The sequence below is a fragment of the Anolis carolinensis genome, chromosome 4 (genome assembly GCF_035594765.1).
Source record: "Anolis carolinensis isolate JA03-04 chromosome 4, rAnoCar3.1.pri, whole genome shotgun sequence".
NCBI lineage: Eukaryota > Metazoa > Chordata > Lepidosauria > Squamata > Dactyloidae > Anolis > Anolis carolinensis.
The window spans coordinates 153,391,810-153,405,620 of NC_085844.1; the positions used below are offsets into that span (position 1 = coordinate 153,391,810).

At 40.5% G+C, this 13,811-nt stretch overlaps 1 protein-coding gene and 1 non-coding gene across 2 annotated transcripts in view; both read right to left on the reverse strand.

The window, feature by feature from the left end:
• Positions 1 to 13,811, reverse strand: part of pkn2 (protein kinase N2) — a 79,874-nt gene that overhangs the window by 35,039 nt on the left and 31,024 nt on the right. Inside the window, exon 2 of the mRNA XM_062978039.1 lies at positions 12,111 to 12,411. Within this exon, the coding sequence (XP_062834109.1) occupies positions 12,111 to 12,411 (301 nt within the window). The remainder of the gene's footprint in view (positions 1 to 12,110; positions 12,412 to 13,811) is intronic.
• mir5398 (microRNA mir-5398) lies at positions 246 to 323 on the reverse strand. Its single transcript, NR_129999.1, has one exon. It is a non-coding gene; the product is annotated as a microRNA mir-5398 (primary transcript).

Here is a 13,811-nt window from a genome sequence, read left to right on the forward strand (position 1 = left end):
CACACACACACACACACACACACACTTATTGTGTTTTCTTTCATTTCATCCGCACAAGGGTAACACTGTTCAATATCTGGGATATCCTTCACCAACTGTGACCCCACAAAAGAACCCACATGGCCTTCAAATAAAGCAGGTGTGAAACAATTAAATAAGTAATATTTAAAAATACTGACTTGAATCCTGTAGGCAAATGTAGAATATAAGGGCTGTTCAGGGGCTATGTTGGGACTGTGAAAATGGGATCGATCCTTCTGTCAATCCCAGTGACTGTCCACTTACTAATAAGCAGTTGCCGAGATTAACAGAAGGACCCATACCAGTCAATCAGGAGGCAGCTGCCTGAAGTTCTCACCTTCCTCATACAAGTGATCTCCAGTGTGAGGGGAATTTGCAATACGGCCCTTCTTCCACCTGCCAAGGCAGAGATCACTCACAATAGAGGCTCAGACGGCCAGGCAGCTGTTTCTTGACTGACAGAGGAATGGATCTCTGTTGATCCCAGCTGCTTTGTTTGACCCTTCTTCTTCCCAATGGTAAGTGGGGTTCGGGAAGGTTATGTCAAGTGATAATCTAAAAATATTTCCAGGACACTTTTTTTGCTATTAATAGTGCTGGAGGATTTGACCAAAAACATTATTGTGAAGGGCATTTCTGAGAAATGCTGATAAAGTCCCATTTAATAAAGAGATTTGTAAGCGGCCCTCTGCTAACAGGATGCTCCTACTGATAAAAAGGTAATTTTCGCAGTTTTTTCCCCTCTCTCACACCATTTGGAGGTTTGGGATATTCTCTGGAACAGTGAGGCACATAGCACTAGAGAAAGGGGGAAATCTGGGTTCCCATTTACAGCAGTGGTAATATTAGCTGGATTTTTTAAACTCGTCCATGGAAGAGGTGCTAACCACAACTCAGAACCCATCTGAGAATGATTCAGCATACCTTTTAATGTTCTGCATGCATACTATGGGCAAGCTCTAGTGAGTATTTGTTGTAGATTACATGTCTAATGCTTAAGCCATTAACTTCTTATGTCAGGAATGTTAGAGATAGCATTCTAGTGGCACTGTTTAAGTGCCTGTTAATTAAGAAGAACAAACAGATTGACCTTTGTCAGCCAGAGAGGCCTATGCATACACATTGTAGGCCTAATTAAAAAGCAAACTATATTCTTGCCTGTTAGCACTAACTACCTTCAAGAATATTTCCAAGCCATAAAACAGATCTTAGTTGTGCCTGAGATTAACTAAACTACAGGTTATGTTAATAGACTCTCTAGTTCCCTTCTAAGGATAATGGTGTCAATGACAGGCTTGTCTTATCATCTTTATTCATTAACTATTCATTAACTGTTTTCCCATTCCAGCAAAAACAAAAAAACAAAAAACTCCTCTTCATTAAAATTTAATCATTAAGAGCACTATGAAGAATACCTTTAAAAGTTTGCACCCGCAAGATGCAAGCAATACCAAGATGACTTTTTTTTTTAAAAAAAGAGTGACTTCTGCTATATAAAAACATTGGCTATCACTCTGTTCTATAGTTACGAGATCATAGGCTGCATTTATGATCTTCTAACTGCTAGAGATTCATGTTTATAGTATGGCCAAACATGACTCCTGAAATAAGGCTGTTGTAGGTCTTTCGGGCTGTGTGGCCATGTTCCAGAAGTATTCTCTCCTGACGTTTCGCCCACATCTATGGCAGGCATCCTCAGAGGTTGTGAGGTATGGATAAACTAGGCAAGGAAAGGAAAAAAATATTTATCTGTGGAGAGTCCAGGGTGTGGCAAGAGTCCTTTGTCACTGGGAAGCCAGCATTAATGTTTCAATTAATCACCCTAATTAGCATTGGAAAGGTTTTGTCTCTTGCCTGGGGGGCATCCTTTGATCAGTCACTAGCCGTCCTTGGGGCTCCTCTGCCCTCAGAGTGTTGGTTCCCATCTACTGTTTTGATTTTAGAGTTTTTTAATACTGGTAGCCAGATTTTGTTCATTTTCATGGTTTCCTCCTTTCTGTTGAAGTTGTCCACATGCTTGTGGATTTCAATGGCTTCTCTGAGTAGTCTGACATGATAGTTGTTGGAGTGTCCAGCATTTCTGTGTTGTCAAATAATATACTGTGTCCAGGCTAGTTCATCAAGTGCTCTGCTATGGCTGATTTCTCTGGTTGAATTAGTCTGCAGTGCCTTTCATGTTCTTTGATTCTTGTTTGGGTGCTGCGTTTGGTGGTTCCTATGTATACTTGTCCACAGTTGCATGGTATCCGGTAGACTCCTGCAGAGGAGAGAGGATCCCTCTTGTCTTTCGCTGACCGTAGCATTTGTTGGATTTTCTTTGTGGGTCTGTAGATAGTTTGTAGGTTGTGCTTCTTCATCAGTTTGCCTATGCGGTCAGTGGTTCCCTTGATGTATGGTAAGAACACGTATACACAATGAGGCACTTTGGACATGGAACCAAAGTCTAAACATGAAATTCATTTATGTTTCTTATACACATAGCCTGAAGGTAATTTTATACAATAGTTTTTTAAAAAAATGTTCATGAAACAAAGTTTGTGTACACTGAACGATTAGAAAGGAAAAGGTATCACTATTTCAGCTATCCCTGTGGGCAATTTTGGATTCTGGAGCATTTCAGAACGCCAGATAAGAAGTGTTCAACTTGTGTGAATGAAATTTCTCATAGTGAAAAGCACACAATCTGAAATGAATAAAATTGCATTGAGATGGGTGAAATTTCAAACATTCCTTCCAGATATCCATGCTTGTTTTCCAATTTATATATTAGGGTTTTTTAAACAGGAAAATGTTTTAAAACTGCTTCCGTGTCAATTATGTAGGACAATATACTGGCCTGTCCACATACACACCCACCCTCCCCAACACTGTAAGTAAAGAACATAAAATTGGCCGTCTGCAAGGACGTTGCCCAGGGGATGCCCTGGTGTTTTTTTTTAATGTTTTTTTACCATCCTTGTGGGATCTGTGAAGTAAGGCTATTCATTTGCTAAATCTGCAAGTTTCTTGATATGCCTGCTCAGGGACGAGCAGTAAACCATTTAAACTGAATCTCTTTTTTACAGTCTGGGGTCCTAGTTCACAAAGCATTATGTGGCCAGTCTAAGCCACCAACATCAACATAACCTGTAAAAGATCTTTATGTTAAAATGATTGTTATCTTTTCAACAGGACCAAAGGAAGACAGAATATGTAAGGGATTTCGGTTCCTAGATGGCTGAACAGCATGATACAAAGCTTTACAATCAGCAGCAAGAACTATTTCCTAATTAGTAAATTAAATCGTGTTTATCATTATTTAAATGCATATATGCTGTTTGTTATGGAACTTTCAGCAGTTTCTCATTAAAGCCTTTCTTTCAGTAAAATACATGTTAAAAATGGAATATATGTGTAAGAACTGCTTTTTAAATAAAAAATGTTGATCCTACCTGCTTCCCCAAATGCTTTAAACTTTAAATGTGTTTTTTATAAATGCTGAATAGTGATCAGATGCAAAATTCATAAAACAACTATTTCAAAACTATTATAAACAGCTAAACAACTTTAGATCTCTACAACCTGGCTCATATTTTGCAGTGCTTTTATTAAAAATAATATATAAATGCTTGCATGTCTGCATTAAAAGAGTATACTTCTAAGAACTCAGTAGAACATGCACTTTAAAAATGATCATGATTTATTCTTCAGAATTTGCCGCTTTGCTCTTCACTTCATCACAAACTTATTTTTGACTTTATAATTTTGTTGTCATGCTTGCACTTAGTTTATTTTCTGTGTGACCCCCGCCCAGCATACATATGTGACAGTCTATACTGTTTGGAGAAAGATGTACTGTACACTGCAGAATATAGATGGCAAGGAATGAAGTACATTGTTTTTCTTTCAATGCATACCATTGCTGTGTTGCTTCACTGATTCACAGAAAAATGAAACATGCTCAAGTATTTATTGGCAAGGATATCTACATGTACTAGATGCAAAATATTAAATATAAAATTCAAAGAAAGAAACACACATTTTACTAATACTAAATGGCCAAATGCCAAGTTCAAAGTCCTACAATATATTATATTTATTTATTAATTATTTATTTTATTAAATCATTTCTACCCCGCCCTTCTCACCCATCAGGGGACTCAGGGCGGCTTACAATATAAACATACACATCAAAAAACAGTTTTCATCAAATTTAAAAATCCATCAAGATTAAAAATTACAATAAAATTAAGAATATACATTAAAATAGACATAATTATACATTTAAATATGCATTTAAGGCGCTTTCCATGTCCAGGTGGGGTCTGTCAGTAGGTCATATATTCATATCTCATTTTTGCTGCTACTCGTGCTCAAATGCCTGGTCCCATAAGCATGTTTTTGTTCTCTTTCGGAAAGACAGGAGGGAGGGAGCCTGCCTGACTTCAATGGGGAGGGCGTTCCATAGGCGGGGAGCCACTACTGAAAAGGCCCTGTCTCTCGTCCCCGCCAGCTGCACCTGTGAGGCTGACAGGACCGCAAGCAGGGCCTCATCTGACGATCTTAAGTTTTGAGGTGGGTCGTAGCGGGAGACACGTTTGGACAGATAAGCTGGGCCAGAACCGTTTAGAGCTTTATAGGCTAAAGCCAGCACCTTGAATTGTGCTCAGTAGCTAATTGGCAACCATAACAGAGGAGTGGTACGCTCCCTGAACGCCGCTCCAGTTATTAACCTGGCAGCCTCCCGTTGGACTAATTGAAGCTTCCGAACAGTCTTCAAAGGCAGCCCCACGTAGAGTGTGCTGCAGTAGTCTAAACGGGATGTAACAAGAGCGTGGACTACCGTGGCCAAGTCCGGCTTCCCAAGGTACGGTCGCAGCTGGCGCACAAGTTTTAATTGTGCGAAGGCTCCCCTAGCCACCGCTGAGACCCGGGGATTCCAGGCTCAACGATGAGTCTAGGATCACCCCCAGATTGCGCACCTTCGGGGGAGTGTGACCCCATCCAGCACAGGCTGTAACCCTATACCCTGTTTGGCCTTCCGACTGACCAGGAAGACCTCTGTCTTGTCTGGATTCAATTTCAATTTGTTGGCCCTCATCCAGTCCGATACAGCGGCCAAGCACCGGTTCAGGACCTGAACAGCCTCTTTAGTGACAGGTGGGAAAGAGTGACAGAGCTGGACATCATCTGCGTACAGATGGCACCGGACCCCGAAACTCCTGATGATCTCTCCCAGCGGCTTCATGTAGATGTTAAACAACATGGGAGACAATACAGAGCCCTGCGGGACCCCACAAGTCAACGGTTGTGGGGTCAAGCAGGCATCCCCCAATGACACCATCTGGGACCGACCCTCCAGGAATGAGTGGAGCCACTGCAAAACAGTACCTCCAAGTCCCATTCCCGCGAGGCGTCCCAGAAGGATACCATGATCGACGGTATCGAAGGCCGCTGAGAGGTCCAGCAGAACCAGCAGGGACGCACTCCCCCTGTCCAGTTTCCGGCGAAGATCATCGACTAAGGCGACCAAGGCTGTCTCGGTACCATGCCCCGGCCTGAAGCCAGACTGCGCCGGATCCAGAAAATCAGTGTCAACCAAGAATCCCTGGAGCTGCGAAGCAACCACATGTTCCAAGACCTTGCCCAAATAGGGGAGACTGGAAATAGGCCGAAAGATTCCGAATTGAGTGGGATCCAATGATGGCTTTTTCAACAGCGGCTTGATCACAGCCATTTTTAGGCTCGCTGGAAACTTGCCCTCCCGAAGGGAGGCATTCACCACCACCTTCACCCACTCGGCCAAACCCCCTCTGGTTTCTCTCACCAGCCAGGATGGGCAGGGGTCCAGGATGCATGTCGTCGGTCCTGCCTCTCCAAGGATCTTGTCCACATCCTCGAGCTCAACCAATTGAAATGAATCCAACAAAACTGGACAAACAGGTGCACTCATTACATCCTCAGATACTGCCGTTAATATGGTGTCAAAGTCGGAGCGGATCAGAGCGACTTTGTCCGCAAAGAACCGAGCAAATGCTTCACAGTGGGCTGCCAAGTTATCAGGGCTCCCACCTTGATTGGTGGGAGTTAACAACCCTCTGATGACATGGAACAGCACCGCCGGACGGTTCTGTGCGGACACAATATTGGCCGCAAGGTGGACTCTCCTTGTGGTTTTGATTGCCGTGGCATATGCCCTAAGATAGGAGCCTAGCCGTGTTCGGTCTGACTCGTTATACTCTGATCACCACACGCACTCTAGTTCCCTCTTCTTTCACTTCATCGCTGCCAGCTCCTCAGTAAACCAAGGAGTTGGTTTAGCTCGGTTACTTGAGAGGAGATGCTCCGGAGCGATCGTGTCTATTGCCCTAGTCATCTCTCCATTCCAGAGAGAGACCAGAGCATCAACAGGATCACCTGCCGAGGAGGCAGGAAATTCCCCAAGAGCCCTCAGGGAATCCTTCTGGATCCATAAGTCTCCTGGGGCGGACCATTTTAATAGGTCCACCACCCCTGCAGAGGTTGGAGGGCGCAGTAAGTCTAAACCTGATCAGGTGATGGTCGGTCCTTGGCAATGGAGTGACGGTGAGCTCCTCCACACCGCCACCTTCCTCCCATCCCTGACAGAAGACCAAGTCCAGTGTGTGTCCTGCACTGTGGGTGGGGCCTGTTACTAATTGGGACAGCCCCATGGTTGCCATGGCGGCCATGAAGTCCTGAGCCGCACCTGAGAGGTTGGTCTCGGCATGGACATTGAAGTCCCCCAGCACTATGAGCCGCCGGGACTCCAATGCCAGGCCTGAGACCACCTCAACTAGCTCAGGCAGGGAGACTGTAGTGCAGCGGGGTGGTCGGTACACTATCAGAATCCCTAACCTGTCCCAGTCTCCCACCCTCAGGTGGACACATTCAAACATGGTCGACTGTGGGACGGGGCACCTGGTCAGGGGATGGAATCCTTATAGACCACCACGACCCCACCTCCCCTCCCTCCAGATCTCGGCTGGTGCTGTATGGAGTAACCTGGTGGGCAGAGCTGGGTGAAATTAACTCCTCCCATCTCGTCCAGCCAGGTCTCCGTAATACATTTTGTGCTGATCTATATTTCTGAGTAATGTCTCTAACCAATTTGACAATTTAATATTTAAAAATAGATTTTTAAAAAATCTTAGCTTTAAGCAGTAATTCAAAGTTAGAGGCATCGCTGTAACAGAAAATAAACTTATTTCATGTTGTTGAGTTTCAATCTCCACAGAAACCTGTTGAACATAATGGCCAATTCAACACTGCAATTTTTAAGCAAACTACCTCATGACTGCGACTTAAAGGTCAATTCCTCATCTAATCCTCCTCTTCAAATAGCTGCTGTAAACGCTGCCTGTGATATTACGAAAAAATTGCAAGTAAAAAAAAAACACTTAAAAGCAATACTATGCTTTGTCGTACCACATATAAATTTTATGTGAATGTCCACCAACTCATAATATTCAGTTCAAACAACTATTACATTCTGGGTAACATTCTAGTCTGGGTGCTCATTTAAAGCACTCAATGCCTAATGCTATGATCCACAGCAAATTACAAAGGGACAGATTTATCACATTACATGATAATATATCTCATTGGTCATGGTACAGCTGAAGGACCAGAACAATATAATAGGTTTGCAAACTTCTTAGGCACTTACGAATAATTGCATAAGCTTTCTAAGGCCATTACCAATGCACTTCAATCATTACACATGTTGATATGCTTTTCTAGTAATCCACATGGCTGCAACTTGGACAGACCTGTACTGCTAAGATTTGTTAGTACAGTAGAGTCTCACTTATCCAAGACTCGCTTATCCAAGGTTCTGGATTATCCAAGCCATTTTTGCAGTCAATGTTTTCAATATATCATGATATTTTGGTTCTAAATTCGTAAATACAGTAATTACAACATAACATTACTGCATACTGAACTACTTTTTTGGTCAAAATTGTTGTATAACATGATGTTTTGGTGCTTAATTTGTAAAATCATAACCTAATTTGATGTTTAATAAGCTTTTCCTTAATCCCTCCTTATTATCCAAGATATTCGCTTATCCAAGGTTCGGCTGGCCCTTTAGCTTGGATAAGTGAGACTTTACTGTATTAGCTATAGAAAGATATGTTTAACACTTTTTCATGTTAGCAGTGACTTGAGAAACTGCAAGTCGCTTCTGGTGTGGGTGAATTGGATGTCTGCAAGGACGCTGCCCAGGAGATGCCTGGGTGTTTGATGTTTTACCATCCTTGTGGGAGGATTCTCTCATGTCTCCGCATGAGGGAGCTGACATTGGGAGCTCACCCGCTCTCCCTGGATTTGAACCGCCAACCTGTTGGTCAGTAGTCCTGCCGGCACAAGGGTTTAACCCAATGCGCCACAAAGATGTTAACGTCAGCCACAAAGATGGGTAGTTTCAATCAATGGACTACTAACTTATCAAAGTTTGCTTGCCTTATAAAGTGTATTGTGCTTATTATTATTTAACAGCAGGCTTGAAGTGTGTGCCAACAGAGAAAAAAAGCATGACATTTTATAGTTCAGAATCTGAAGAACTGAGGCAACACATCCCAAAATAGACTGAGGCAACACATCCCAAAAACACATCTTGCAACTGATCGACTGTGACATTCATAAACAAACCATAAAATAAAACCAACAATGGCTGACGCTGAAGCCTAACAGTATTCTTGCCATGACAAACAAAATGTAGTGGCAAAAATCCTTCCCAGTCAGGGACCTGGCTGTGTTACAAGGAGTTTTCAGGGATGGATGGAGTGGACAGTCATCCTTTCACTTCTGCAGTCATGAAAATCACAGTAGTTGCCTTCCTGCTCACAAATGAAATGGGACTGAGAATATAACAGGCAGGGATATATTGTCTTGAGAATAAAGATGTATCATGTGGTGACAAGATCTTGTATTGGGAGGGCACAATGCCCTCCCCCATTCTGTCTAGTAGTCACAATGGTATCTTCCAGACACCAGGTCACTAAGCCTGACTGGAGATAGGGAAAGACTACAATTCTGCAGTTGAACTAATGTTTACTCATGTTTCCAGTGATAGCCATATCAGTATGCCCTAGTTTAGGGAAGTTGGGAGGTGGACATTGCACAAAGAGGTACTGAATAACTCTTTCACTATGTACTGATCTGAAAGCTGCCAGGTTCGAATCCCACCCGGGAAGATGAGCTCCCTCTATCAGCTCCAGGTCCATGTGGGGACATGAGAGAAGCCTCACATAGGATGATAAAAACATCAAAATCATCCGGGTGTCCCCTGGGAAACATCCTTGCAGACGGCCAATTCTCTCACACCAGAAGTGACTTGCAGTTTCTCAAGTCGCTCCTGACATGAAAAAAAAACCATAACTATGTACATAAAAAGACACACACATGTAAACTGGGATTATACCTGCATAGGTCACTAACAGGGTTCTGCATTTGTTTCCTGCGGCAGAGTACAAAATGCTCTAGCAAATTAAGTGAATGCTTGCTGCATTTCAGTACTTGAACCTGCCTGAGGTCTCTTCAAATACACACATGCAGATAATGTTACAATCTACCTTTTTCATAGCATTTGTTTACTCAGGTGGTTTTCAGGTCTGTTTGTTCTATAGTCAATGCAGTTAATATTAGACCTGAATATGCGAGAGAGCTCTGATTTAAATCCTCATTCACTTTTGAAAATCACTGGCTCTTGGCCCACTACCTTCACAGAACTATTACAAGGATAAAAGTGCAGAAGCAATTGCATAAATGAACTTTGACCAAGGGAAAAAGGTGGAATATACAATAAAATATTTTGTAAAAAAATAGGTCAGTTGTGATCCAAAAGAAACGCAAAACACCATGAATTTCTCAATTCTGAAATCCTGTGTAAAACACAATAAAATCATATGAATAGTTTAACAGATAAACCAATAGACTGCTTATTAATACCCAAAAGCACAAGAGATACACTTTCAACTGCAATTTAAGAAACTGCCATATTTCACAGAAAGAGGGTTCTACACATACCACAATCACCACCAAGAAGTCTGTGTGGTTGCAGTCTCACAAACCACACTGAACAGTACCTCAAGAAACACCTCAAACACCACCCACAAATGCATTTTGCTACCCCACTCCTTCAATGTTTTGAAAAAGAGACGAGGGAAATAGTCTCTCTAGTCACCAGATCTCTTGCTCTGTTTTCTCCCAAACAGATAGTTAAAGAAAATCTTTCTTCACCAAAGTGAAAAATTAAAGTTCAAGTTGATCCTGGCAACCTGTCTCTAATGGTCCTGAGCTGTGGTGGAAAAGTGATATGCCAGGGTTACAGCATTATCCTACTTCCTGAGAAAGTGTTATCAGCCTATCTCAGGAAAGAAGTGACTGAGACTACGGAGATAATAAAAACAGCTGCATGATTTCTACCCCAGGCAACCTGACATAACCTCACAAGGTTATGCTGCATCTCTATAAGACAAAATGCTACCAACCTGAACATTCAGTCTAGCCAAGATCATATTTGCTAAGACTCTATGTCTATTATTTTCCCAGGACTGTGGAATGGCCTGCCAGAAGAGCTCTGACAGCTAGATCAGCTGTTGTAATTTAAGACACAACTGAAGACCCATAGCTTCCGACCGGCCTACTCAGCCAGCTTTAATCATGAATTTTAAACTTGTGTCTTGTGTCCACTGTATTTTAATAATTGTTCTGTTTATTTTAATATATCTATTTTGTAGAAATATGCTTTAATATGTGTATTTATATAATGACTGTATTTAGCTATGTTGTCACCCGCCTCAAGGAGAGACGGGTAAAAAATAAAATTATTATTATTAATTATATGTTTATCATTAATTCCCATTTCATCCCCCCCCCACAAACCAGCAGTTAAAAAGAATAAGCAATTTCTCCCCAGATCAATTAATTAGGCATTATCATTCTGTCTACATGACAATTTAACAAAATAGTTGTTTTTTGATTAATTCATCTTCTACCGCAGTAAGCAGTGAATTCCGTTTCTTGTTCCTTTCAACCAAAAGGCCATACCTGCAATATTAAGATTTCTTTTCTTGGGAAACTTACTATGGAGAAAGGTAAGCTGTGGAAGCTGGAGTTTAATCCAAATACACCTTTTTCTCCTCTGCCAATAGAGAAATGTCTACTGTTTGGAATGCAACTTGACAATGAATAGCTTATGTTTGAATCATACAGTGCCATTGGAGTCCTGAGGAATCCTTCCAGAACTGCAGAGACTCTGAATCGGTTTGCCTTTAAGCCAATCCAATCCTTTTAGGACTGCAGAGAATTATATCATTTTGTTTGATTTTGTTTGATTTATAATACTGAGTTAGATACTTTTGAGTTATATACCTCAGGACTGAGTATTGTTTCTGTGAATGTTATATGTATATGATGCTCCAATATACATATTGTGTACTACTTATGTGTTGAACCACTATTGTGTTATATAGTTCATTACAATTTACTTTAGTCAGCTCTCCATATCCATAGGATTTATACTCATGTTTTCAACCAACACGTCTTGAAAATATTCGGTCAAAAGCAAACCTTGCTTTTGTCACACATCTATACATTACTGATGTATAGAAATACATCTTCATATCCTCTCGCCATTTCATAAACCCTTGGACTCTCTCCAGTACTCATTTGAGTTGTTTGACATTTTATTATACCATCATATAATGGGATTTGAACGGCCATGGATTTGGTTGGATGCTCATGTCCTGGAACCAAACTCCAGTGGATACTGAGGGCCTACTGTGCTTCCATAATATAACATTTCAAAGCAAGACAGTTACACAGATAAAGGCAACACACAAATATGCATGTCATTTTTTCACAAATAAAAAAACTGAAATGAAGATGGTTACACACGAAAATTTGCTGGTAGAAGCTTATGAATTTTGATGGTGATATGAATCTATATTTAAAAACAAACAAAATGTATGTGCACTATATCTTCTGAAAACTGAACACTACTATTGCTTTTACTTTTTGTGGACATTAACAAATTATAAAAATATTATTTCTGTGAATTTAGAACAATAAGAACAGTGACATACCTGTAACATCTTCAGGTTCTGTTACAACAATATGTGCATTTAAATCCTGTAATTTATGATGCAATTCTTCTAGTTTCTTGTTTGATTTTTTCAAAATGTTGTCTACGTAAGCCAAGTTTTTTTTATCTGTAGTGACTTTCCTGAGGTTTTCTGCTCCTTCCTTGATTTTAAGTTCCTTCCTTATTTCCCGTTTGATTTGGTCCTTTACTTCATCCAACTTCTGCTGTACCATCGTGTCTGTATAGTCCAATTTTTGTCCAATGGTCACGTTCTCAGAGACCATGATATTCCGCACATCTCCCTGCAGACAGAATGAAAAGCACAACAGTTAACTGATGATTCCTCCCCGAGTGGTGTACAAAAGTGGTAGACATTCAGAGACCTTTTGCCAGCAATTTATCTTTAAAAACCCTGCATCAGCAAAGAAGCACAGAACTTCATGTGGTGAATGACAACACTAGCAAGTAACAGGTTTAAGTTTAGCAAGGTCTTTGCTGTTCCTATTTTTAACTCTGATCGATGTAAGCTGCACTGGATTTGCAACACTTGGTTTCTGTAATGAAAGGTCTGAGAACTAAGAGCTATAGAAAGCATTGAGGAGATACATGCATGTGTCTACTCAAAAGCAGACCCCATTCAGTTCAATGGTGTTTATAGGATTGCTGCTGAAATATAGATTTGTAGTGTTCACTTATTGAAGAATGAAACTAAATAACCCTGTTAAAATTCAACAGAGTGAAGTATTTCAACATTTTATTTGTTTAAAATGTTTTTCCATCACTTTTGAAGGGAAATGTTAGTTTACTGCAAGACAAATAACTTCACTGTCACAGATTCGGACCCGGAATAGTATATTATGTGTGTACGTATGTGTTGGTTTTTTAAATTAAAAAAATGACTAAGCTGTTTTAGTCATTTTAGGGACTACAATTGGGTAATCATTTTGACCTGTTTACCCATTAAGAGTTGTGTAAGATAATTTCAAATTTCTTCAGTTTCAAAAATTATATTTCTTCTATCAATTATTACTAGAATGACAGACAACACCCCCTCACCCCCAGTTTTTTCAGAGTCCTTCCTTTGCAATTTCTGTAACTACTGCATAACATCAAATGAGATGTTAGCTCATTTTATCAACCTTGCAAATCAGTCCTTGAATAGTCATTTTTACATATGTGATGTTTACAGATACTGTGTATTTAATATGTGCCCCCATGCTCAAGCACAATCCGCTATTAAATAAAAACAACAAATTTCAAGTTAAAAAACGTCAAAATAATCACAAGACGAGTACTAGGGAGTGGGAAAGCCTGGTTAGATAATGTTGACAACTTACATAATCTTGTTCTTTTCTAGGTTTTAAACTACAAGATTCACAAATAAACAGCACCTGTTATTACAGGGTAAGTATGGTGCCCTTTTCATATGGAGAAAGTACAATTAATCCAGTTTTTATAAGTGTGCTATATTCCTTATACTTTTTGTTATGTATTAGGAATATACTTCCAGCCTAAGGGGTGGGACCAAAAAAAATGTGTATTACAAAGATTTATGGGAAAGTCAAATGTTTAGATGCCTTGTACCTGGCCAACAAAAGACATAGGATTTTCGGCGGGTTTCATATAGAGAAAGTACAATTAATCCAGTTTTTATAGGTGTCAAGTCTCATTTAAATCTCAAAAATGTTATTTCCATTTTCAA